Below are 26,286 nucleotides of genomic sequence, written 5' to 3'. Positions count from 1 at the left end.
AAAATAAGTTCTAATAGTATTTAATAAGTTTAAATAACTTCTAACAAGGTACGATTAAGACAAATTCATATAAATGAAACTAGCGGAATAAAATGCAAATAAGATAGCCTTTATAGATAAGTTTTATGTACTTATTAAATAGAAATTAAGATAAGATCTAAAATACAATCCGTACTTCTTATAAGTGCAAGGCAAATTCAATTAAGGTGATTAAGACATTAAGCAGTCCGTCACAAATGCCATAAATTATAGTAAATCCGCCTTGCAAATTTTGAAAATACATTTCGCTTTAATTGATTAGATGAAGCTGGAGACCTTTATGTTTTGTAAAAGGACAAAAATGTATTAATTTTGAAGAATGATAGAGGGAAACATCGCAAGCAGCTGCCAAACAAAATTCCAACCAAGATGTTTGAAATTCAGGTTACTCAACTTTTAATTTGGGGGGTCCTATTATTATCCAACTCATTTTTTCTGTATATCTATTTATGTCCTTTTTGTCCTTTCATTCATTCGACTTGCCTAGGATTTCCAGATGCTTTCTTTTTATCATTAAGGTGAAGTATCATACTATTTGTAATAGTAAGGTCCAAAGAAAAAAAGGAGTTTTGTGCCACAAATAAGGGTTATGAAATGCTAAAGTACTTAAACCACAATCAATATTGTTTGGACACAAATTTGAATGCCCGTCTTGTGTGCGGCAGGCCACACCGTTTGACGGTTTGTAAAATAACAAAGTAACCCCTATAACCCTGATTGAGTAACTCCTTTAACACTAACCGAGTAACTTCTATAATGCTGACAAAATAACCTCTTTAACACTGAACGAGTAACTCCTATAACACTAACGAAGTAACCCTAGGATGGCTAGCTACACCATGTGCATATAAGAATTTGTGTAGAACCTTAATCAGCTAATCTATGAAGACTTAAGATTAGGTTATAGAGTCAAATATTAAAAATATAAATTTAGAAAAAGGTATATTTATACTCCTTTCGTCACTTATTTACATGTCTATTTCTCTTTATTATGTGAGTTAAATATTAAAAATTGGCATGTAAATAAGGAATAGAGGGAATACTAAAATTGATTTAAATTGAATTCGGCAATAAATTGAAAAATGATTTAAATTGAATCCAGCATTAAATCTATGGAGATATTAATCACATTTTCTTAATTATGTTGAGATTATTACGGAGTACTAAACTAATTCTGTAGTCGTACTAAAATAATTGTACTTGGGGGTGGGGGGTTAATCACAATGCAATTTGTATCACCCATAGTTTAGTTCCAAAAAAATCTAAGGTTGCAATTTGTAGTCACTTGACATGCTATGATTTTACAGTGACTCAGTATATTATACTTTTGACACTTTTTACATACAGAGTACTTCATTTTAACCATCATACATACAGTCAAACAAAGTGCATAAATAACAATCTTATTAGATTTGACTCGATATATATTTCAATATATAACCTTCTCACATCTTATATTAACTGTATGATATTAAAGGTTAAGTTGCCTTAATACGTAAGAATATTACGAAATATATGTAACAATTTACAGAAAAAACACAAGCAATTCTCCGTAAACTTAGTGGTGGGTCCAAAAAACTTATGAAAAAACAACCTAATGCTAGAACAAAAATAAAATAAAAGAAAACATAGGGCTGTATGGCCCCACAATACAGCCGTGTTCCCACCCTTCACACTTTCTCACTCCAATCACGACGCGTAAATTCCTTAACTCGTAAATTAAACAATTCTGCCTCACATATAAATACACACTCAAACTTCAACTCTTTTCATCATCTCAAACTACCAATAACCAATAAAGCAATAACATTTTTGTACCAAAAAAGAATTGCACAAAAGAAAAAAAAACTTCATCCATCTTTTAGAGCACCAAGAAAGCAAAACAAAATGGGCAAGAAGAAGAGTTCATGTGAAGCAGCGGCTCGCCGAGCATGGCGACGCCTTCGAATTATATTGTTATGGGCTCAGGAAGGGGGTTTGCTAAAATGTAGGCTAATGGCCGAGTTACGGCACATGCCTAAGCAGCTCAAGGGACATTACAAGAAGTCTAAGGATATGATTCAGTATGGTGAGCGTCAGCTTTCTTTTGACGAGACACCAATGATACAATTTAGGATGAGCCGACCGTCGTCGTTAAGGTTCAAGATCCCATGTATCTCCCCTGAGGTTACTGATTTCGACTACGATTTTAGTAATGATGGTAATGATTATGATGATGTGAAGTATAATGCTTATGGTGCAAGGAGGAGTTTCCTAGGGAGCAATGTAGAGGATTGTCAAGAGGATGAGAATGAAGTATGTGAAGAAGCAGTAGTTTGTGGAGACTCGAGGATTGACGACAAGGCAGATGAATTCATTGCTCAGTTCTATGAGCAAATGAAGCTGCAAAGACAGATTTCCTATCAACAGAGGTATAATACCATTAAAGCACATTGAAAGAACCTAAATAATACAGTTCGAAGATTTGATTTGTTCTTTCTTCTTGTTAGGAGTTTTTGTACACTGAGGCATTACGGCATTTTGTAAATACCCGAGGCCTCATTTAGAGGGTTTTGCAGTGATTTCATTAATGAAAATAGATATTCTATTCAATAATCTATGAATTTTGGAAAGAAACATAGTTATGCAAAAGAAATTCAATTGATATAATACTCTCCAAACAAGATTGAATTTTTTTAAAGCGATTGTGTAGATTTTCTGGAGTCCAATGGAGTGGTTATTCCAGAGCTACTATAACCAACACCAATATTTTCTATCCAAAACTTCCTATTGAGCACAGAAAAGAAATTACTGACTTCTGTTCTGATACCCATGGATACAAAAAACGATGCTGCTTAGAGCTACAAACGCACCTCTTGATCATAATAGGCACAAAAATCATGCAGCAACCCTTACGCTATGTCTATCATTCCCTGAAAAAAAAGGGGCAACCACTGCGTTAGCTTGCTCCAACCCTTCAAGTAAACAACAGATAATCCAACAACTTTTTACAGATAATAGATGCTTACCGCTGTAAGAATTAAACCTATAAGATGCGCCAACGTAAATTTCCACACTAGCTACCATTCTGATCAGTCTTCAAATAACCCTCTAATTGATTGGTTGCTGCCAAAATCAGACCTATAATTGCAAAAAACAGGTCAAAACTAGGCCTCAACTGCTTGTGCTCAATCATTTAATGTGTTGCTAAGTGCATACATGGTTTTTATTCAAGCAATCATGGCATGCATGTTACTACTTGTAATGAACTGATTATACTCGTGCTAATAACAGTAAAATAAAGGAGAGGACTTGATTAAAGATTAATGGTTTCTTACAAATGGTAGTAGTAGATTTAGCCTACAAAGCTCATATTAGTGACTTGAGGTCACCACTCTCCCATGAGTGACTTGAGGTCACAACTCTCAATCCAATTTCTGCCTACCTATTTCCTTTCCTTCCCTCTCTATTTATACTAAGGACTATTAACCTAGTGAGCTAATATTAGTAGAATACCCATACTACCCTTCCTTAGGTTGATCTATTACACTACTCAACTAAACCGTATGTCTAGTGCAATTCTAGATTCGTTGATACTGAAAGGTTCTCCATATCGGGTTCAATCTATCTCAACTACTCCCCAGTGGATAAAAACTAGAAACAAGCTCCTCAAGCAAAAATCCAACTTAAATGCTAAAATTATACGAAGTATTGAATTTCCAAAGACAAAACTTGACCAAAGAGTAGTATGAAAGGCAAGAAAATGAATTAACCATTGAACAAGCCTACTATGTTTTCCCTAATATTTTAGCATGCAGATCTAAGGATTAAATGGTACAGCAGAATTTACCTAAGAACGGAGCAGAAGCTCTCCCAGGCCTTGATTTGAATTCTGGATGAAACTGCACCCCTACATAATATGGGTGACCAGGCAGTTCCAAGATCTGCACAAAAGGCGGTAAAGATTGACATATTTGAAAGTATTTACTAAAAAGCAACCGAATCTCAACTTAGCGTCTTTTTCCCATGGAGATTTTTCTCATGTATCATTGAATACAGACAATCTCCACAGAATCAGAACACATAAAAACCACACTTGATGCCACATTTTTACAACAAAAATCATCTTATAAAAACTGGGAGAAAATTTACCTCCATTCGTTCTCCACTTTCATCCCTTCCCACAAATTTTAGACCACCATCTTCTAAAGCATTTACTAGATTTGGATTTACCTGCAACATACATTTCAAAAGTTGGGTATACAAATCTGTATACAAAAAATATGGTAAAACACAGAAATCAAGCATCAGGAAATGGACCTCATATCTGTGGCGATGGCGTTCGTCCACAAACCTTGAATTATGATACCTAATCAAGGGAAACATCCGAGCAAAATAAACTATCATTAAAAAGGAATTCATTTCATTTGAGCAGCGCCCTTATCTCAAATTCAGATATAAAAACAAAAACCTCTATAAGGTGCCAAGAATAAAACAAAAAAAGCCGAACTTACAATTTAGAGGTCACACAATGGGGGGTCTTAAACAATGTTTTCCGAGAACCTAATCTCATTGTGTTTCCCATATGTGTTCTGGAACCCTGCGTGCACAAGTAAATTGGTAACTACCACATAATAATCTCGTTCTTCACTAAGATTCTCAACTAGATATTCTCATGGCATACCTCTGGCATAAACTTGATCACAAGATTGGAAGCTTTCTCGTCAAACTCTTCACTATTAGCATCTTCCCAACCCAAAACCTGCAACAGATAGTAAACAAATCTCATATTCAACCAATATCAAGAAATAGAAAATTGAGTTTTTAAGTTTCTTTGGAATAAATTAACTCACGGATCTCGCAAATTCTATGACAGAAATCTGCATGCCCAAGCAGATTCCCAAATATGGAACATTATTTTCTCTAGCATACTTCGCAGCTAATATCATTCCTCCGATTCCACGATCACCAAATCCACCCGGGACCAGCACACATGAAGCACTCTGTACAGATAATTCATGTGGTTTATTTTATTTATAGGAATTGAATTCATCTTAAGGAATACATTTGCCAGCCCAAAAAGTAGTCCTCTAGTAATTAAAATGTAATAATCATCATTTTGTGGAACTATAAGGAAACTTAGGAAAACAAGAAATTTTGCACAAAGCACATGATAGCCTTTAAAGCAGGAGAAAAATAAATAAATAAATAAATAACCCATTACATTGTTTTATATTATAATTTGAAGACTTTCCAGAAAAATTAGTGGTACATCTAAAACCCCGTATTTCATCCCACAGTGGAAGAAAAATCAGATAATATAAAGTAATGCTTTTAGGGAGCGAAGCAAAGGTAAAACACAAATCCAAACCTTAAGAGTCTTCCATGCAGAAGCATGGGCTTCTGGTGTCTGCAAATAAAACAAACTGTCAAATAAATGTTCAGAAATTTAGCCAAAGTTCCATTTGCAATACAACACTTGCAACAACCTTCTGCAGAAATACAACAGAAGATAACATAAGAGATCTTGGTATAGGGGGCTAGCTACCGATTTGGCACTTTCATCTTCAAGGTCTGAAGCTGCAATCCAGTCAATAGCTGGCTTCATGGAACACGCAATGCAGGCATGTAAAAGCGCCTATAAACGAGATCACCATCATGTAAGTAAAATTATAATAAAATTGTCATTAGAGCTTAATAGGCAGTGGCATAGAATCCGTGTAAACATTGTATAATATTGATGACAAGTCATTGAGAAAATATTGAGATTCATGTGGTAGTGAAAAAAAAAAGAATCAGATGTCTCACTAAGCATTCCTCCATTCTCATTTTTGAATTGTGGTAAGCTGAATTGTTTCTAGAAGAAGCATATTCTTTGCAATTGCGAGAGTAAGACTCCACACATCAGAGTGATCTGACCACCACACAAAGGTGAGGGACTTTGCGAGATCACGAGACGCATTTAGAAAATATATGGTGACAGTCTGATAAATTTCCACATTCCATTCATGAATAAAAGCTGCTAGAGGGATTTAAGACCTCATGAAACGAGAGGGAAAACATTTTCAGAACAATACCATGCAGTTGATCACTCAGATATCAATATAATAGTACCTCTTTGGATGTGTTTGGTAGGGCAGAAACCATTTTATAGGAAAGCTGGTTTTCCTTCTTTTCCTTCATTTGGTTTGTGAAGGGAAGAAAATAAGTTTTCTTTAGAAAAAAGTTTATCCAGGGTGAAAAATGTTTTCCTCTAGTGAAGAAGGGATGCTACACTACCACAAGTTTCTTCATATCCCAATACTTCTTCCTCCTCTCCTCCTTTCAAAGTTAAAACCCTTTCCCCTAATTTTCTGTTTCCCTTTCTCTCTAACATTTCTATAAAAAAGTCAATCAAAGAAAATGAAATTCCATTCAAACTGTTTTCCTAAAAACCATACAACCTTCATGTCTAATAGACATAACAACAGCATCAAAACCAAATCATTATTCCCATTTCCCAAAAGGATGGGATTGACTACATGAACCGAAATTTTCTCTCGCAGTCATTCAGAAAGATCCTTTTCATCCATTCGCTTATCTAGTGTTACATATAGTCCTACAAACCCACTTTCTTCGTGTCATTCATAAATCTCTCTATTTTGGCCTCCCTAGGAAAATCAACAGAGTCCTTATTTTATCCTCAAAATCCAGAACTCTTAACTTTGTTCCACATATCTATTTTCCTAATTAAATCTAAAAAGGTATTCCCACACATTCATCTGAACATACACCTCTTCTACACTCAATTTACTTAATATGCTCCTTCCTAAGTGCACAACATTTTGACCTGTATAGTACGGCTGGTCTGATTGTCGTCCTATAGAAGTTCCTTTTAGCCTTAAAGGTGCACATATGTTGCACAATAACCCAATCGCTGCTCTCCATTTGAGCCACCTATCCATGATTTAGTTCTATATTTTACAATTATATGATATCCCTATTTCTCAGTAAAATCAAATGAGATAATTAAAACATTCACTAACAAGTAACTTCTTAGTTCTTACAATCTAAAGTCACAAAATTTTCACTTAGCCCCCTCCCAATGCTCATGTACTCTAAAGTCTAAACTAACACCACTTTTAGTCTCATCAACCATCATGATATCATTCGTAAACAGCAAATATCTCATCTTGGATAGACAAAGAGGAAAGGACTTAGAGGCTAAAAGCAGATCTTTGGTGTAACCCAACCATGATAAGAAAATACTACGTTCTCCACAAATCCTGATCTTTGTTTTCACTTCTTAATACATATACTTACTTAGGTCAATATACTTGCATTGATTACTCTTCCTTGTCATAATTGCCACCAAGGCACCTATTTCGGTACCTTATCACGTGCCTTCTCTAAATTACTCCCTAATAAAAACCATGATCAACTTCTTCTTTCTCACCCTACAACAATCCATTTCAACCTCATAAGATTATTAGCTTATTTGGTAGATTATCCCAACATAAACCCAAACTGAATGTCCAATGTACTAGTACATTTCCTTAATCTATGTTCTATCACTCTTCCACAATTTCATGGTATGCCTCATAAGCTTAATCCCTCAATAGTCTAAACCGAGCTTCTCCTTTGTTCTAACAGAGATGGAATCCAAACATACAGTAAAGAGTAAGTAATTGTCACCATATTAAAAATTAGAAGATATCTTTATCTAAGTGTAACACATTGATGGTCATAATAGAGATAATTTGACAACCAGGAAGCACGATTTAGATAGAAGAATTGTTAAAGCTATGGAAATTAAGCATTACCTTTACTACGGACAAATAAGAATCTGTTAAACCAACATACTTTCCAACCATAGCAATCCTAACCTGCCACCACCAAACTTTAGTTAATACACTAGAAAAGGTACACCAGAAGTGAGAAGATGAAGCAATTAGGAACTAACAGAGTTGGAAAGGTTATCATATGTCTCAGCCCGAGTTGTCCACTCTTGTAAATTGGGAGTTTCAGCAACACTGAAATCAATTCAATCTGGTTAGCGAAAAAGAATCTCTCAAGAACTCAATCCCTTGATCCCACAAAGTCCTTATATATTGTTCTTAGGCTCAGATGACACAGGACGATTAAAAAAATAAATAAATAATAGATAAATAAATAAATCATTTTAAATATATATGCCTTCATTGCACCAAACCTAGGCATTTGGGACCAATCATTTGCAAGCGAAACCTCAAAGACCAAAGTTAACATGAAATATATCTTGTAGTTGAGCCAATACATACAAAGCAGGGGTATGAGAAAGAATATCTTACTCGAGTAAATTCAGCTGTCTCAATATAGCAGAGTGAGCATTTTGATTCTGAAAAATAGAGCATAAAAAATTCAATAAGACCCTGTCATGAGGAGGTGTAGTTGTAATGGAGCATGTGAAATTTAGAAGTTTGAAACATCATGAATATGAAAAATAAACCGACCCGCAGTAGAAGTGGGACATGCCAGATATTGGGGACATCATGAACATTAAGAATATTTTCTGCCTGCAGAGTCAAAAAAGGGAAGTTAAGGATGGAGTCACCAAAAACTATCACATGGAGCCTTCCAAAGAAGCAGTCAATTACCGGAACATGGCAAAATTGTGAAAGCTTCTCCTTGGTATTTTCAAGCAAAGGCTGCTCAAAAAAGAAAAAACAATAACACAGTAGCCAATTAAGCATCTAAAAGGCTAAAACTCTTCAAAATCTAATGAGAAAAGGCTACATTCAGACTGCCAGGAACCAAAACGTTGTTAGGAAATAAACAATCGAAATCTGCAAAGTTTAATAAGTTAGTCTCACACGTAATGGCTGCTAAATTAAGAAAAAGATCAACCTGTGCAGATCGGCATGCAAGTAAATGAGGAGTCAAGCCTAATGCCCTCAGTTCTCTCACACTATGTTGAGTAGGCTTCGTTTTCTAAAAAGAAGAAAGAAAGAAAACACAAAGGTCACAAAAGACAAAGAAAGAATATGCACCTAAGAAAATAGACTAAAGAAACATGTGAGTTTTGATCTTTGAACAAAGCAAAATCAATATAAAACAAATTACAAGTGTCCATAAATCATTTTAGGCATCAAAAAGTACCTGCTCACCAACAACACCCAGAACAGGAATCAGGCTGACATGAATGAGGCAGAAATTTTCTTTTCCTGGAAATTCATACAAAAATAAGTATGTGATGGAAAGGACGATGAAGTATCAAGACTATTAAGCTGCAAATCCAGTTAGTTGACTGACTATTGAATAATATCTTCTTAACAAGAACAGAGAGAGAGAGAGAGAGAGAGAGAGAAAGAGAGAGAGAGCCTTAAAGTTACTAGATAAGACTTACGGAAACAAAAGCAAGAATAAAACAGAAGGGTTGATATTCTACAAATCAAAACAGTCACAATATTAACTTCAGAGATGGAAAATTTGCTAATATATTTAGACATACCAACTGTGATATAGAGAAACAAATATGTTTAAGAAACAAGTGGATTGATATTCTATAAATGAAAAGAGTCACAATATTCACTTCAAAGATGGTAAAATTGCAAAAAAAAATTTAGACATACCAACTGTAAAAGATAATTGTCGTAGAGCTTCGATAAATGGCATTGACTCAATGTCACCTACAAAAGACACCGAAAGAGGTTCCTACATCTGGTTTTTAAAATATAGTAAAGCAGTTGCAGAAAGAGTATTAGAAGTGGGGAAACCCTACCTACAGTCCCTCCCAACTCTATAACACAAACATCAGCAGGCTCATTATTTCCATCGACAGGGATGTTTGCAACTCTTTGAATCCATTCTTTAATGGCATCAGTTATGTGTGGAACAACCTGTAGGAAAAATAGTTTAGTCATTATGCATGACAAACTGCTTAAAATTGCAAGACACCAGGGACTCGTAAACTAAAACTATGAAACCACCTGCACAGTTTTTCCAAGATAATCGCCTTTTCGCTCCCTTTCAAGGACAGACTGCAATAAGGTATAAAAAGTTGATTATTTGAGAAAGCTAAAGGACAAACTTAGACTGACATTAATACAAATCATTTCTTACCTGATATATCTTCCCAGTGGTAATATTATTGTCTCTTGTAAGAGTCACATCAAGAAATCTCTCATAGTTGCCCAAGTCTAAGTCAACCTTTTATGAAACAAGGGGTAAATTAGAATCCTATGTAAAAAGGTCAGATTAAAATCATGTTCAGCCAAGATTAAGCTAGAAACCAGAATGAAGAGCATATCTTGGGATGCAAAAGTACAACTATATAATTTAGGGGCAAGTGAAGTAAATCAAATCTTCAATTATTTTGCATTAGTGTTTACTTTTAAGTTTATTGGTATCCTAGTGTAGTAATGTATCTATTTCTTGTCTTACTTGGATATCTTTGATATTCATTTTACCTATTGCTTGCGCATAATACATCTGTCAAACATAATAGTTGTGCCAGATAAACTTAAAAGACTTTTAAAGGCGTGAAGCTAGATACCAGTAAACTTGAAAGTCAATGCTAAAACAAAATACTAAAAATTATTAAACATTTTTTCCTATGTCTCATAATATAACACAGACAGACAGTGTGCTAACAAAACATTGACTGTTTGTTTCTATGAATTCTTTCAAGAATTGATTATAGCCAGTTATATGCATAGATTTCCGAGTGAAAGATGAAACAGAAGTTAATATGCAAGTTACAGAGTAAATCATAAACAAACGCACTAAAACAAACAAATGAGCATGCCATCCATGAATGGACATTTATTTGTTATAAATCCTAAACTAAACATGCAGAAGATAATAGAAACAAAACCAAACCTCTCCACCATCATCAAGTACAAATACTTCTCCATGCTCAAAAGGAGACATAGTGCCGGCATCGGTATTCAAGTAAGGATCTGCAATGTAAAGAAATTGTGGCCATAAACAATCGTCCCATACATTCAAATAGCTCAAAGACAAAAGAATATAAATGGATAAACATTAACAAGATTACAAGAAATATCACTCACAACAAAAGGAACACTTCAATATGATAATTAACACTATATAAATTCATATAGGGTACAAATTCTTTCCTTAGAAACCCACGATTACATCATGAAAAAAAAAAAAACTAATATAAAAACATATAAACTCAAGCATAGAGAAAATAATAAACCTTATTAGCAAAAACTATGTAACAAACCAACAAGCAATAAATTGATAATATAATAACCTTACATTAACAGCAAACATGCAATTAACACAATATAATTTTTCTAAAAAAATCTTGGGAGTACCAAGTAATAGTAATATTTTACCTCGAGATAACTATAAGTATACATAATAAAACACTAATTTTAAAAAAGTCTTGATTACAACCAGCACCAAATTCCAAATTTCCAACAAAATCCATGGGTTTGCAAATTAACAAGGATGGGGTCGACTGCATGGACTAAGAATTATCTCGTGTGTTCATCACAAAGACCCTCTACCACACACTACAATACAAACAAGTGAAACAACTAATCAAATAAACCAATTACTAATCATATAAAGTGGTGACAGCTTAAGCAAAATCTACAAATGACAATACAAACTACTTAATCAGAAAAGCAACAAATCAATTACCAGACACCAGTTAAAGTAAGTGATGACAACTTAAGCAATACCCACAAATTAATTTATAAGAATATCAACCAATACAATCAACCCATTACAAATTAACTCCCAACACATGCAATCATCCCAACACAAATTAAGATAAAATAAAAGGTGACATCTTTAGCAATACCCACAAATCAATTCACAATCAACCCATTACAAGGTAAAGTTAAAGTTGACATCTTTAGCTATACCCACAAATCAATTCACAATTAAAAAAAAACCAAAAAAATCATAAACCCATCAAAATTTAATGTAAATTTACTTAAATTACATGAAAAAAAATAAGAAAAAACTAACCAATCTTAATGGAAGTGACACGAAGACCACAAGCTTTGAGCACAACACCTATACTACTAGCCGTAACACCTTTACCCAAACCACTAACAACACCACCAGTAACCAAAACATACTTCATCTTTCTTTCTCTCTCTTCAATATTTTTATGTAATTCCAAATTTAACCCTCTATTTGAAGAAGAAGAAGAAGTACAAAAAGGGTAGGAAAAGCGGCAGACAGTGTTAATGTAGGGCAACTGTTTGATAAAATGCGTAGCAGAGCGGGAAACAATTGTTGTTGTTGTAGTTGTTGTTGTTGTTGTTGAGAATGAGGAGAGAGAAAGTAATGATTTTGATAAACAGTTTAACTTCAACATAACATTTAAGGTCAAATTTCTACTTTTACAAATTGGGAAGAGAATCTGGGTTTTTTCAATTTTTGGGAAAAAAAAAAAGCTGCTATGAAAAAATTGAGAATTTATTTATATGAGAGGGATAGTGGGAGAAAAAGGAAGATTGAAGGTGGATAATAAAAAAAGATTCCGATGCCGGGAATCGAACCCGGGTCTCCTGGGTGAAAGCCAGATATCCTAACCGCTGGACGACATCGGAATTCGTTGTTATTAATTAAACTTAAACAAAAAATATATATAGCACAACGACAATACAAATAAGGGTTGAAATTGAAAATGATTCCGACACATTAAAAATTAATTTTGGCTTATCTTTATGTGAGAAAATATACTACCTTCGTTTCATTTTTTTTTTTTTTTTTGCAACGATTAGACATGTTTTACTCACACTTTATGTCAAATCGTTGTAAATAATATAAAATAGAAGTAGTAGAAAATTACGTTTTCATAATGGTGTGCCAAAATCATTTCCCTCAATTAAGGAGACAAACTAATTACCTCTTTGCAATTTGAATATGAAAAAATGCGTACTTATTGAAAATTTTCAATTACTATGTACTACATATAATTTATATTTTTGAGAGAAAATTTTGACTCATATTTTTCAATTAGTGAATTATATAACCTGAAATTGGGGGTTACAACTTACAAACAAATTTTGTTGAATAATTTTCTTAATATGCGATGGAACATTTTACAAATCCTCTTTAGCCATATAGGAATAATTTTTCTTTGCGATTTCAAATTATCCCCCCATATTAAAGATTCTGGCGCGCCACTCTATGTTGCTCTCTGTTTTAGTCTAACTTGGATGTTCTGCTGCAACACCATAACTCTAAACTAGTACTAAGCGTTTATGCCTGTACTAATGTGGCTGTATTTTTTGTTGTTCTCTGCTTTAATCTAACTGCATTTATGCTGGTTCATACAGCTCAAAAAATTATGTTGCTCACGACTTTGTAAACTTTGTTGCTCAATCTCATAAGTTGTTTTAATGTCAACTTTCCAAAAAATTAACAAGATATTGTATAAGTTGTATTAATTTCAAGTCAATTATCCAACTTTTTACATCCAATGTTGAACAAATCAAAGACCCAAAATTGGGGATAGACCATAATACACAAAACAGTTCCGAAATATGTATTTTGTCCACTTTCCTCCATAACAATCCAGACGTTGGAGGGTTTCATAACAGCAGCTGAATTATAAGGATCACTTCTTCTACAGCCCTCGCTAAAGATGAGGTTTGAGGAAAAAACTCGACTTTGTTCTTATAACAATCAACTCAAAGTATCAACATTTCTCGAAACTTGCTATGTCTTATGTCAGGGTAAAAAAGATTACAGCAAACCTAGAAAGTCCTTGAGAATTTCCTAATCTCATGAATAATTAATTGAATAGAGACGAGATCCTTGTTCAGTGCAGACCCTCCCTGCACCTTCTTTACACACTCTGACAGCCGTGTGTAGTAAAGCAGCAACTGGGTTAGTGAAGTTCTCAAGATCTCCATGCCGCACAAGAAATTGCTGAAGGATGTTATCACATCTTTGTGCATCAGCTCAATTGCATCTTTCCATCTGCTAGCAAAGTCCTTCACAAGTGGCTCAACTTCACTCACTGATATGACCTTCTCAGAAGTTGAACTTTGATCCTCGGCTAATCGATGAGTACCAAATCAGCATTCAAAATTATGTATTAGTATCCATGAAGAAATGGAAATAAAAGCAAAGGATATATTACACAAAATCACCAGTATAAATCTATAATTTTCATTTTTTAAAATAAGTTGCTTTGAGAAGAGACTACATTTTACCTACCATTGCACTCATATCATATCAAGACTCAGAGTTAGTACGTGGTAGATCGAAAATATTTTCAGGTACTCCTTCCATCCCATATAACTCTTGTTAGGTGTTTTAAAGCTATTAAGAAAACTAGTAGGGGTCTAGGCCAAAAACTGTTAAATGTAAGATTAAATTTGAAAGTGGATTGAGAGTAAAATTCATCTCATATTGGGGTAAATTGTTAAATTAAAGTAGATGGCAGGTGAATAGTTTTGGGGCACCCCAAATTAGTATACAGGGATATAATTATATGGACAGAGGGAGTTAAAGTGATTTGATTTTTTTTTCTTAGGATATCGGAATGCTTAAGCAATAACATTCACAACTTGTAAGGTGTTTGATATACTGGAGGAAGAAAATACGCATCTGCATGTCAGAGTACTCACATGCCCTGGTCTTCACAAACTTAATCAAATCACTGAAGTGCTCCAGCAGTAGTTCTTCCTGAATAAACAAGGTACCAATCGATGTTTATACAGCCACATAAAACCACAGAGTCAAAGTCACTAACAAAATCAAATACAGAAATTGAAGAGCCAACATGGCAATGCTTAACTTCAGAAGAAGACCTCATAGAAAATTTTATGCTGGTCACTTACCACATATATAGTTGTTTGGCTCTTCAGGACCTCCTCAAAATGCATCTGAATCTTACCACCATCAGGACCAGCTTCCTGAATTTGAAAAAAAAAAAAAAAAATAATATGAAATGAGGCTCTCAGTTGAAGCAGGTTGTCCATTAACCAACATAACCACTTTTACCTTTAAGACTGCAATCGTCATATCATAGTTATTTATAAGAAACACACTTTGCAGTTTTGATTTAAGAAACTGCGTAGACAGCTTCATAATCAAATCATCAACTGCCATTCTAAGTCTTTCCAAGTTCATCTCCAGCTGAAAAGAAACAGAAACCAATGTAGTCAAGTAATTATATGCTCAGGTTACAGGAGTGATAATTCTTGGAGCATGAGGATATGAATTAGCAGACCTGGCCATCTCCGTAGTCAACATTGAGATGAATGAGGGAGGCAGTAAACTCAGCATAACGCCTCATAACATAGTGAGGACGAACATCATCTTCCCACAACGTTTTCACATTTGCATTACGTAGACTGTTGATGTGCATGTCAAAGACCATCTTAAAACGGGGCCATAGTGCAATGTTCACCTGGTCACATAAAAGGTACCAAGAAACCATTATGTTGCAGTTGTATATAAAACCAGGAAGATTTGAAGGTTCAAGTTGCACATAAGTATTGATGTAAAGCAATTAAAAGGAAATCAATCATCTAGTTAAAGGAGGAGTCTTTTTACACAATTCATGGCAATAGAAGTTACTTAAAAGAAACGCACCTTATCCAAGTATGAGTCCAAGCAAGGAATCCTTCTTCTTGACATGATAAGCTGAAATAAAGACAGAGAGTCAATTGATATGACATAAGTCATAGGTTAGCAAGAAAATGGTAAATAAATATAACAGAAAAGTACCTGGTGCTGATGGGTAAGGCGAATCATGAGCATTAGCCCAATAGCGTCAAAAGAATTTGACAAAATTGTGTTGAAGTGCTCATCAATTACTGCAAATGGACCTAGCAAAAAGGAGCAATAAAATCATCACAGTGCTGGCATAAAACTTGGGTTATTGATTAGTTAGATCAATTATCTTAAGATGAAGAACAATCAAAAGTCCATATTTGGCATGGTACAGGGGGAAAGTGGCTTTGATTTTTGGACCATTTTCATTGAATCGGAGCATGGGAATCAAGCTTTAAAGCATCATTAAGGAAGTTCCAGAAGTTCTAGATGTTGAATAACTCTTTGCCTTTATGTCATTTTAACTTTCATCTCCAATGGAATTACATGATATGGTAAGGATAGAAATGCCATTTTGATATTCAACCATTTAGAGAGCCAAAAACTGCTGCAGGCAGAGCTTGACCGTGAGCCTTGCAGCTCCCACCAGGCCTTCCAATGACCAACAAAGCCATATCAATGATTTGGTCTTGCACGTGCTAGTGCCTTATGTGTACAATATAATACCCTTCAGTAGTTTGTATTGGATTTGGTTATCATTTAATTTAAGCATTAAGATAACAATATAAGGTTAGGATAAACTACTTCAGGGTTTCTTTAAGGTTTTGTTCCCCCCTACAAAAAAAGCACTGGCTCTCCATATAATGAACACACATTGCTAATTGATGATTGAAAACATTTTAGTTCCCTGAGAACTATCACTTCCTTATGATAATAAGGAATGTTTTATTGGTAATTCAACCTTAAGTTTTTGCAACTCATATCAACATCTTTGGTTCGTATTACTAATACATACTTGTCAGCCCCTGAAGAGCCACTAGGTCTAATACCTAGTATAGGGTATCACATTAGTGAAACTGTGAAAAGGATGAGAGATTGAACAGGGTAGCTTATTCCTATTTCAATTTCCTTGTTTTTAATCTATATTTCAATCAAATAATCATACAACATTTTCCCATAGCAGAACTCCAAAATTCTCCCCAAGAGACAACTTCTACCCCATTCGAGATATAACAACTTGATTAATTAATTGCTTGATAAAATAAACAATTCAGCCTCAAGGCCAATAACATATATGGATGAGATTATGTCATCTCATGAAACTTTTCATTATGCTAATGATATAGAATGTCATATCTCTACCAACTAATCCCATTCTAATCGTGATACACAAGACTTCAAGCACAGGGTGCAAGATGCCAAGTTAAGAGGCATCATGGACCATGGTCTTGCACTAAAACAGTACTCTGATAGAAAATTAGAAAAAACACCATGCATTGACTCTAGCTAAATAGATTCTAAATGTCTTCAACACCCCAGCCACTTGAGAAGGCACAGCAAACTAGCTGATACAGCATTTCACTCTCCTAGAATAAGACAATCACTATAATGTGTTATAAGTTGAGGTTTCTCACACAAGGTGACTTGCATATCATCCTCATCCTCCCCTCCCCCCCCCCCCCTTTCCCTTTCATTAGTCATTACAAGATACCACATTACTGACTTGAATTCTTTAGATAAAACGAATAGCCTGAATGATTACCTGCAAATATTTCAGTAAATAAGGACTCTTCTCCAAAAAATTCATCACAGAAAAGATACCTGGAAGGTAGCAGATTTGATCAGGTTGCATACAAACAATTCAAAGTAGAACCTAATAGTCATTGAATTTTAACGATGCAAAATGGCATTCTAGTGCATACTCAGAACTGGCAGTGTCCATCAGCAACTTATGCAGGCTCCGGAAAAGAACTTCATAAGGATATTTCTGAGAGCTCGCTTCTGCTATATGAGGAATCAATGCAGGTTGATCAATTTCCTGAAGGCGACATGCAGTTTACAAATATGAAGGTCAACAGCAAGCAAACATCACATTCCAGCAGGGATATAAAAATAGCATTAAATGATGAATCATCACAAAAAGCCAAAAGAAAATGAGCTTTATACATTAAAATCCAGACACAAGGACAGCCAGAGGAGTGGACAAATGCAATAACAAGAAATTCCTTGCTAAACCACAATGAACAAGGAGCTAATCTACGGGCTAGCCCTCTCCTGAAAAGATTAAGCTGTGAACTTTTAGTCATACTATTATGTGTTCCATTAATTCGTCGAATTTAAAAATTAAAGGCAAAGAACAATAATAAGAACAAAATACGAGTAGAAAGTTCCATTGTAGGTAACATGCAGGGAAGAATAATACACTGTATAACTCTGACACCAGAGTAGCAAATGCAACTGCCGCCTATTTAACTGTTTCCCTGCTTATTTATTGTAAAATAATTCTATGTATAAATTCGACAGTTGTTTTTTTCCAAAAAGATTTACCAAACACATAAGAAACTCTTTGCAAGATATGTGCATCACATTTTATTGGGATGAATAAAGAAACTTATCAGGCATACAATCATCTTTATAACGCCAGAAACCCTTTAAAATGCGCTTTTTGCAAATTTTAGTAGAGATTAGGATGATAATTATAGTGAAATGAAATACAGTGATTAACTTAAGTGATAACAATTACTTTAAAATATCTAAGAATTTGTACTTCTTCCATAAACTGCTACAAGTATGACAAAATAAGTAGTGGGGATCTAAACTTACAACAAGTGATCAGGATTATCCAGGTTGCAAAGTTAGATGCAGTACAGTAAAAAAAAAATAAAAAAAAAATTAAAAAAAAAATAAAAAAAAAAAAAAAAAACATGCACGAGACAGCAGCAGAAAGTTCAAACACCAACCAGCTGACAAGGATTAACCATGAACAGTCTTTATGGGAAAGAAAAAAATACCTTTAAAATGTTTATTCTATCCCCCAGAGAAAAAACAGAAGAACGGTTCTTCAAAGGCTCTCTTCTGGTTGAGAAAAGACTGGTGCCTCTGGCTTCAACACCAATCAAATCATTTGATGTTGCTATATCAAGTTGCAGTTTCTCCAAGGCTTGTATATAAGCACGGAAATGTGCACTCAAAACCTGTAACATTGGCCAAATTTAATTACTGCCAAATTTACATAAAAGATAAACAATAAATACAGGAGAATTGTTCTGCATCAACACTTAGCTCATTAGAGAGGAAAACAAAAAAAGAATGATCTACCCGATCATATTCTTCTGAGAGGCTCAAGCAAAAGCTTCATTCTTTTCCATTCCTTCACTCCTTCCCCTCCCCCCCCTCCCCCCTCCCCTCCTCCACTCACCCAGCACCTAAAAAATGCCATATCTGTTCTCCAAACAGAGCTTGACAAAATCATCAGACTCTAACTATGATTAAGGTTAAGGTTATATCTTAAATGTAGACCGCATAACAATTCTATCTATGAAGGATACAATTACGATTCTAGAACGTGAACATTATTTCATTTTTGGGAAAAAGACCCTGAGATTAATGGCTTGTTTATAGTCACATATTTCCAACTTTTGAGGGCTCAAATTGATAGTTGATACGTATTATTTGTCAGTATTCACCTTGTTCATTGTGTCAAGGTAAGCTGCACGGGCTTCTGTATACAATTCTTTGCCATGTTCTTTAAGAAATGAAATAACATACCTGCATATTAACAGTCAAATATCAATTATTCTGCATGGACTTTACACACATCCCAACAAGATTATTTCAAGTAACCTGTAGGATTAAAAGTACTTCTCAAGGCCCTAGAAATGATGAAAATATTCACAATATACATTTAAAGATTTTAGAATTGTCATTCAAGACAGTAAAGTAGTCAAGAACATTAAGAGAATGTAAATCCCATTTGTGCCACAGATCTTAAGCATACAAAATGCAATGTAGTGCATCATGGAGAAATTAAACAGATTAAACTTATAAGTTATAACAATGAAAATTATTCCACTAAAAGGTGTAGAAATTTATGATCTCTGAATTTATCAGGTATATATGTAATTTTGGCAGGCACCACTTACAGACTTACTTATATTTCAAAAGGACACTTTGTTGAAGGATCTGTATGTTTGTTTTTGGTTTTCTCAACGCATAAAGCTTCTGAACAATGAAATCAAAAACCTACAAAGTCACAAACACATTCAGTCACTCACAAATGCAGTGATGAGCTTCAAAAAATAAAACATTTATACTATATAGCTAAAATGTGAAGAAGTGCAGTTAATGCTAACAGTTTCACTGTGAGCAAAATAAATCCAATAGAAGATTTTGCAAGTCCTTGTGCCACAAAAGGTTACCACATACAAATTTGACAGTAAGAACATTTTAGCAGATTGATGTGCCATTCAAGATATCAAAGCATGACATAAGATCGTGGAATAACAAGATGCAACAGAAAATTTTAGCTTCATAAACTTAAGTGAAATAGGAGGAATGCATATTGCGTTAATGCTAGTGGTCAATTAAAAAGAAACCTTGGAAACTGCCTTCTGCCGAAGTCTTTCCAACTCAGGTTGAACATCTTTTAAAGCCATTGATGTCTTCACCGTTGATTCTGTAGTCACAAACTTCAACTTTTTACTGAGTATCTCTAATGTTCTCATGTACTCCTCATTGACCTGGACAAAAATAAAATATAAGCTCTACTGCAACCATGAAGCACCCAAAGCACCAGAAGTTGCACGTACATAGCTATCCATAAAGCAAGGGAGAAGCTGTAGGTAAAAGACTTTTTGAAACCCCATTTACACACACAACGCCTAATTTGTCAGTATCACAAAGGAAAAATAGTTTTTTGTAATACGTAATAAACTGGCTGATTGATGGTGGATCTGTTTAGAGTCTTAGGACATGCACAAAATAGAAATAAAAAACAATTAGGCCTGATGTTACTTTAGACATATGTCATATACAAAATTAGGCTAGAGACTAATCCATATAAACTTCAGAAGGCATGCAATTTCTTAGTCAAAAACATACTCCAGAGTCCAAAGTAGAAATATATCAAGATCACTTAAAATTTTATGTGATTTGTATGCTCTTCCCTACCATTAAAGAAAAAGTTGAAATTAAAAAAAATTAAATAATAATCTGTTAAATGACTCTGGTCTACCAAAAGATTCTTTAAATTATATCCTTGTGATCGATTTTTTCTACATCAAAAGAGAATTCAAAATTTTGCAAAAATATGTAATGCAAGATAGAAGTGAAAGGAAAAAGAGGATCTTAGAGGATGACCACAGGAGATAGACTCAGAAGGCAGCCAAACCCCTATCCTTTAGGGAATGAGCCTTTGATTTCGTTGTTTCAAAACTCTTTTAAAATATCAAAATATGCAAAGATTATCACTGCTCTTTCTCTAAAGTCAATGATATAAAAAAATATTATCCTCATTCCTCACTCATTAACAGATATGAATCCACAAGTATTAGCAATATGTACCTCACCATCGACGATAATGTCAACCATCCTTGGTGGAACGATTATATCTTCAACAAATTTGGCCAATTTTGATTCTGCCATCTATTAAAGGGAAAACAAACATATAATATTAGCAGCCTGCTGTTGAGTTGAATAACATAGACAGAGAAACAAAACAATAAGTTAATTAAAGATCCCACAAGCTACATTACAAGATAGAAACAAGAATGGAAGAAAAAAGATAAAATCAATGCACAAAACAATTGTGATTTGACATGAGCAAGTACTTGGGGTAAAGAGTAATAAATGCATATACCAATTTCAGGATAATTTACAGTTACAGTTTAACTTTTGAAAGATGAACTCGTAAATAATTAAACCGTTATACCTTGCGGTTCTTCAGCTTCAAGCCCATGTCCATTGACTTCTCTTGGAGAACTTTTATGTCTGAACTTATGGAACCAATCTCAGCCTACTCATATCAACAACATTTTGTTAATTTTTTTAAAAAAATTGAAGGTTACAAAAGTAAGGGCAAACCGCAAACATTACAAATCACCACGAGCTGTCACTTACACAAGATACCAAATTAAAACATATTCTACTGACCTCTCCAAAAATTCACTTATGGTTTGTAAACAATAGCTTCATAAAAGAAGTTCTTTCATACCTGAAATCCGCTTAGAAGGGACTCCATCTGTGACAAGATGGTGTCACAGTCACGAATTTGATCATGAAGTGACACAAGATTATCACTTTCTTTAATATAATCCTGCATGGTTAAGAAGCAAAAAAACTTTGTAACCTTCAACAATTAAACAGACTTCAAGAGTATTTGAGGAAAAGAGCTTGTGATAGAAAATTAAATTAAGGCCCTGTTTGAAAATAACTGGTTATGTAAAAGTGTTTGGTAAATAGTTGTTAATATTAGCTGTTTAACTATTTAAGTGTATGTAATAACTAAAAAGCTAAATATCCAATAAGCTAATTTTAAAAAGCTTTTTTTTTAGCTTTTTCAACAAGAGCTTTCAAGCTCTTTACCAAACAAGGCCTAAATTAACAAGCACAGCAAGAAAGCTATTTAACCATTTAATCAATGTATAATTTCTCAAATATGACTGACAGGGGTAGAATAAAGGAAGATGTTTGTCACAAGGATAAGCCATAATTCCATGGACCCGCATCATCCATTTTTAGGCAAGCCACTCTAAGAAATTTCAGATTCAGTAAACTTAAAGGCCAAAATATACACTTCGAAGCACAAAAACTGCAAACACAAGAAGGTGAGTTCCACTATGCAGTCTCTTTCCAAGGTGTAACACCCATTATCAGGAGCATTTTTTTTAGTCATGGAGCAAAACCATCAGGAACCACCAGATTAAACCAGGAGCCAAACTCTACACTTCAGCAATCCCAACGCTACATTCTCTATGGAGAATCAAAACAAAAGATGATACATCCAACAACTCAGCGATCGAATCTGCTGGTAACTTTTGAAAAGCAGAGAAAGTCAGGCATCTTCAATGGGACTTTGAAACATGCAAACCCATCTTTCTTGTTAACTTTAGCCTTACTCCAGCATGATAAATATCGTTACAGAGCCTTTAGGATGATAACACCCAACCCATACAAAATAATAACAAATAAATTGTAAATTATTTACCACTTACAATGAAAAAGAGGAATGATTGAAACAAAAAGGTTGCCTGAGTATACAATCAAAATGATACAAACCTGTATAGAATCTAATTCACCTTCACGTAAGTTCTTCTCAACAGTCTTTGTATAGTCGCGTAGTTTAATACCTTTTGACAGGATGTTAGCCACAACCTGCATGGAATAATAAATTTACACTGATTTTTACAGACAAGGATTAAACTAAACCAGGCTAAGAATAAATATAGCCACACAAATCAAGAGCTGAAAAGAGAAGAGATCAGCACGTTGACTCATAAGACCTGTTTGCTTTGAAAATGCCAGGATATAATTATCAACAAAATGCAAGCTGGTTATTCATTCTTCCAAATGTAGGATATGATCAAGACGGTTTTTAGGCCAAAAATTTTAGGTTAAAAAGAAAATTTAAGGAAAGAGTGCTTTGAAAATTTTATGGCATCAAAACCATATGCCAGATACAAAACTGTTCAGCGATATAATAATATTCTTCACATTCTAACCACAGGGAGAGAGTCCAGAATTGCAACTTGCAACTGATAGTCCCAAAGCAGCTTGATTAGAAGGGGATAGAATAACTCCTATTATCTATAACATGATTTTCTTTTTCCTATTTGATGGATCAACACACACAAAACCACCAATCACATGATTCACATCACGATTACACCCATAGAAAATATTGTAGGCAATTCAGCTCCAAGCTCACCACATATTCCATAAAGTATCAAGTTAAGGAATTCTACAACAATGATTTTAGATGATAACATGAGCCCTCAATAGTTCCCTATATTTCATCAATGTTACAGGTGTCTAAAACAGCATCAAAATCTACAGATAACTTAAGTTTCCAGCTCATTAGTGTAAGACATTCAACCTCCTTGAAAAAAACCCCACCCATCAACAGATATTAGAGTAAATCTTCAATAACTTCTAGCAATTTTAAGAAATGCCTAGCCAGTAGCTACACAGATACATCATCATCCACACTCCCAAAACTAAGCCAGGACAACTACCAAAACACAAAATACAAGACACAATTGAGAACCTTACATTTCCCTCTACACATAATACTCCTAGCAAGGTTGAAAAATGCTTTGCAACTACACAGATACATCATCATTCACATTCTTCCAAAAGTAAGCTCCGACAACTACCAAAACTGAAGAGTCCACCTTGAACATATACACCAGCATTCAAGCAATATAGCACATAAACGACATATTGACTGGTAACTGGCTTCGGTGTAGTGTAGAAAAACTTACTCACTAAGTGCTATGAAATCCTAGCTCAATCCATTGCCTATTAAATCGATTTATGCGTGATAACATTGATAATCAAGTCATGCCAGAAACTACAATTGGAAAGCAGAGACAATCATAAACAGTAATCAAAAAACTAAAACTAGGTTCCATACTTAACATCGATCTTGTTTCTCAGAAAAGCAAACATGGTAAACTTGCTAAACTGTCAACTCGGAATTAAAATTCCCAAACACAGAGTGCCCTTACATCATCATGTATACATTCTTCCAGCTCTTGTTGTAGCCCTTCAAGTGACACATCATCACTGGAAAATAAGAATAAATTTTGTGTCACGCACTACTAGCAAAACACACAACAATTACATACAGTGTGTTACAAAATGCAGTCACCATTCATAGCCAGGAAGCCAACAAAAAAGGATCATGTCAACTACAGTACAACAAAGCTTTAGTCCCAAAATGATTTCATGTCGACTAACATGAATTGTCGTGAGGAACCGTTCAACTATAGTACAAAGCAAAAAAAAACATTATCCATTCATTTGATGCAGTTGTTTATCTTGTACACACGAGAGCATGATGTGCATTATGCTTCCGGTCTTATGTACTATATGTTCTTCCTTACGGAAACACATCATGCTCTCGGGGTGTATGATCTAATTTGTGCATTCGGGTTTATACAGACACTATACAAGTTAACTTATTGGGTGTATGATCAACAAAGTAGAATCAAAATCTAACCATACCCGAGATCCAAAAACTAGCTTGATAATCACAAAAGATATCTAAATTCATGTTTCAATCACAATTCCCATTTCCTAAACTCGATCAAGGTTACAAATTTTTATAGCATAATAGCACAATTTGATGAATTTATAAGAGAAATGTTACCTGGCGCAATCGTCCTCCATGGATAAATCTCCCACAAAAGCCCCTAAATCAAGGACCTCCATTTGGGACATTACTGGAAAATCCAGGTGGGATTCAGTTGATATGCCCCAATTCGATTTCTGGGAACAGTTTGAATTTGATCGGAATCCCTTTGTTTCAATCTTCTTGTTTGTTTTTCAAATTGAATTGGGTTAAAAGATGGGTATTGGAGGTGAATTGGGATTTGGGAGTAGTAGGATTGTAGGAAGGAGATGATTCGTGACGTTTTTTTTTTATTTTTACACAGTAAGAAAATTTACGGACTTTTCTCCAATCTAAGCCCAATTGACAAAATAAATACCAAAATGGTCGCGTGGTAAAAATATTTACCAAACTAAGCTTCCAGGGCGGACAGCGTTTTATGCCCTGAATTTTTTTTTTAAAAAAAAGTTAACCTAAAAAGCGTTTTTAGTTGTTGACTTTTTAAAAAAAAATTTGTAATTTCTGTTTTTTAAAAATAAAAAGAGAAAAAAAAATTAATAAACACATAAAACGCTGTCTGAGACAGCGTCTTATGTTCAACATAAAACGTTGTCTGAGACAGTGTTTCTCTGCTGGTCTGCAGCACCAGCAGCCAGCAGCCTTTGTTCTCTAATTTCTGCCCCAGCACACCACCCCTTCCTTGATTAAGCCACCTAAGTCAACCACCACCCCACCACCAACCCCCACCGTCGACCACCACCTTCCGCCACTTTTAACTACCATTATGCACTTCAAAACAGTCCAACTACCCCCAACAACACTTCAACCACCTCCACCACCAGCCCCAACCTCTCCACCACCGTCGACCACCACCCACCACAACCAACAGCACTAAAACCACCATGAACCACCACATTAACCACCAAAGGCCATCGCTTCTACCCCGTTTCTGATTATGGATCCCAAATGTCTGCTGTTTGATTATATATCGGTCTAGAAGAATCTATTTTGACTGACATAAGTCCGATTTGGATAAATAAGGAAACTAAACTTCAAACTACACACAGATTCATTCAACAAACATGTATTATATTAATAATGTAATCGTTATATACATCATTCTAGAAAATGTTTGTCTACAACAAATAAATCATACAATACTATCCCGGCTCATCAATTCGGGCTAAAGGTTCCTTAGCCTGAGTGTCGTCTGTCCGTCTACGACGCCGACTGTAATGAGAAATGGTGGTGAATGGGTCTCGGGGCGGTGGGGGAGTGAGTTAGCTGGACGATGTGTCCTCCTGGGTCCCGGTGGGCGCAGTACTGTGGATGACATATTCCTCTGCGTCTATGGGTGTCGTATGATCACCTCCACCGCTACTCTGGCCGGGGTCGAATTGTGAATGGAAGGAGTGTCC

General features: G+C 34.8%; 3 protein-coding genes and 1 non-coding gene across 6 annotated transcripts; 1 reads left to right on the top strand and 3 right to left on the bottom strand.

The window, feature by feature from the left end:
* The first annotated feature begins 1,493 nt into the window (after positions 1 to 1,493).
* LOC110734329 lies at positions 1,494 to 2,631 on the top strand. Its single transcript, XM_021914440.1, has one exon. The coding sequence runs from the start codon at positions 1,678 to 1,680 to the stop codon at positions 2,473 to 2,475; it is 798 nt and encodes a 265-aa protein (XP_021770132.1). The 5' UTR covers positions 1,494 to 1,677; the 3' UTR covers positions 2,476 to 2,631.
* Positions 2,632 to 2,657: 26 nt separating this feature from the next.
* Positions 2,658 to 12,441, bottom strand: LOC110734328 (CTP synthase-like). Its single transcript, XM_021914439.1, has 23 exons — positions 11,986 to 12,441; positions 10,858 to 10,937; positions 10,099 to 10,185; positions 9,966 to 10,016; positions 9,758 to 9,875; positions 9,609 to 9,665; positions 9,136 to 9,200; positions 8,884 to 8,967; positions 8,634 to 8,684; positions 8,490 to 8,552; positions 8,328 to 8,374; positions 7,961 to 8,030; positions 7,821 to 7,883; positions 5,567 to 5,656; positions 5,390 to 5,428; positions 4,872 to 5,021; positions 4,703 to 4,780; positions 4,533 to 4,618; positions 4,339 to 4,387; positions 4,171 to 4,251; positions 3,869 to 3,962; positions 3,048 to 3,159; positions 2,658 to 2,951 (listed from the first exon to the last, which is right to left on the bottom strand). Exons 1-22 carry the CDS (start codon positions 12,338 to 12,340, stop codon positions 3,095 to 3,097), a joined length of 1,923 nt encoding a protein of 640 aa, XP_021770131.1. The 5' UTR covers positions 12,341 to 12,441; the 3' UTR covers positions 2,658 to 2,951; positions 3,048 to 3,094.
* Positions 12,442 to 12,503: 62 nt separating this feature from the next.
* TRNAE-UUC lies at positions 12,504 to 12,575 on the bottom strand. Its single transcript has one exon. It is a non-coding gene; the product is annotated as a tRNA-Glu (tRNA).
* Positions 12,576 to 13,405: 830 nt separating this feature from the next.
* LOC110734327 (vacuolar protein sorting-associated protein 52 A-like) lies at positions 13,406 to 25,675 on the bottom strand. 3 transcript variants are annotated; one of them, XM_021914436.1, is made up of 19 exons: positions 24,908 to 25,654; positions 24,264 to 24,321; positions 22,813 to 22,908; positions 21,749 to 21,850; positions 21,467 to 21,550; positions 21,100 to 21,180; positions 20,133 to 20,276; positions 19,688 to 19,779; positions 19,224 to 19,305; positions 18,549 to 18,731; positions 17,460 to 17,575; positions 17,300 to 17,358; positions 15,712 to 15,812; positions 15,577 to 15,627; positions 15,212 to 15,391; positions 14,983 to 15,117; positions 14,820 to 14,894; positions 14,607 to 14,664; positions 13,406 to 14,032 (listed from the first exon to the last, which is right to left on the bottom strand). In XM_021914436.1, exons 1-19 carry the CDS (start codon positions 24,976 to 24,978, stop codon positions 13,728 to 13,730), a joined length of 2,073 nt encoding a protein of 690 aa, XP_021770128.1. In that variant the 5' UTR covers positions 24,979 to 25,654; the 3' UTR covers positions 13,406 to 13,727. The 3 variants fall into 3 exon arrangements, with proteins under 3 accessions (XP_021770128.1, XP_021770130.1, XP_021770129.1); XM_021914438.1 differs by having other exon boundaries at positions 22,833 to 22,908; positions 24,908 to 25,652; XM_021914437.1 differs by lacking the exon at positions 24,264 to 24,321 and having other exon boundaries at positions 22,833 to 22,908; positions 24,908 to 25,675.
* Between the last annotated feature and the right edge of the window lie 611 nt (positions 25,676 to 26,286).

This window comes from Chenopodium quinoa, unplaced genomic scaffold, assembly GCF_001683475.1.
Source record: "Chenopodium quinoa cultivar QQ74 unplaced genomic scaffold, ASM168347v1, whole genome shotgun sequence".
NCBI lineage: Eukaryota > Viridiplantae > Streptophyta > Magnoliopsida > Caryophyllales > Amaranthaceae > Chenopodium > Chenopodium quinoa.
Note: the sequence above shows the minus strand (reverse complement) of the source record. Positions and strands in the feature narration are given on the sequence as shown.

Coding starts and splice junctions, on each gene's coding strand:
- LOC110734329 (XM_021914440.1), top strand. CDS start 1,678: ATGGCCCCACAATACAGCCGTGTTCCCACCCTTCACACTTTCTCACTC.
- LOC110734327 (XM_021914436.1), bottom strand. CDS start 24,978: ATGTCCCAAATGGAGGTCCTTGATTTAGGGGCTTTTGTGGGAGATTTA. Junction 22,909..24,263: donor AAGAATGTATACATGATGAT/GTAAGGGCACTC, acceptor TATTCCATGCAG/GTTGTGGCTAACATCCTGTC. Junction 20,277..21,099: donor ACATTATCGTCGATGGTGAG/GTACATATTGCT, acceptor ATTTTTGTCCAG/GTCAATGAGGAGTACATGAG.
- LOC110734328 (XM_021914439.1), bottom strand. CDS start 12,340: ATGTTGAAGTTAAACTGTTTATCAAAATCATTACTTTCTCTCTCCTCA. Junction 10,938..11,985: donor TGTCACTTCCATTAAGATTG/GTTAGTTTTTTC, acceptor TTTACATTGCAG/ATCCTTACTTGAATACCGAT. Junction 4,252..4,338: donor GCCATCGCCACAGATATGAG/GTCCATTTCCTG, acceptor TGTATGTTGCAG/GTAAATCCAAATCTAGTAAA.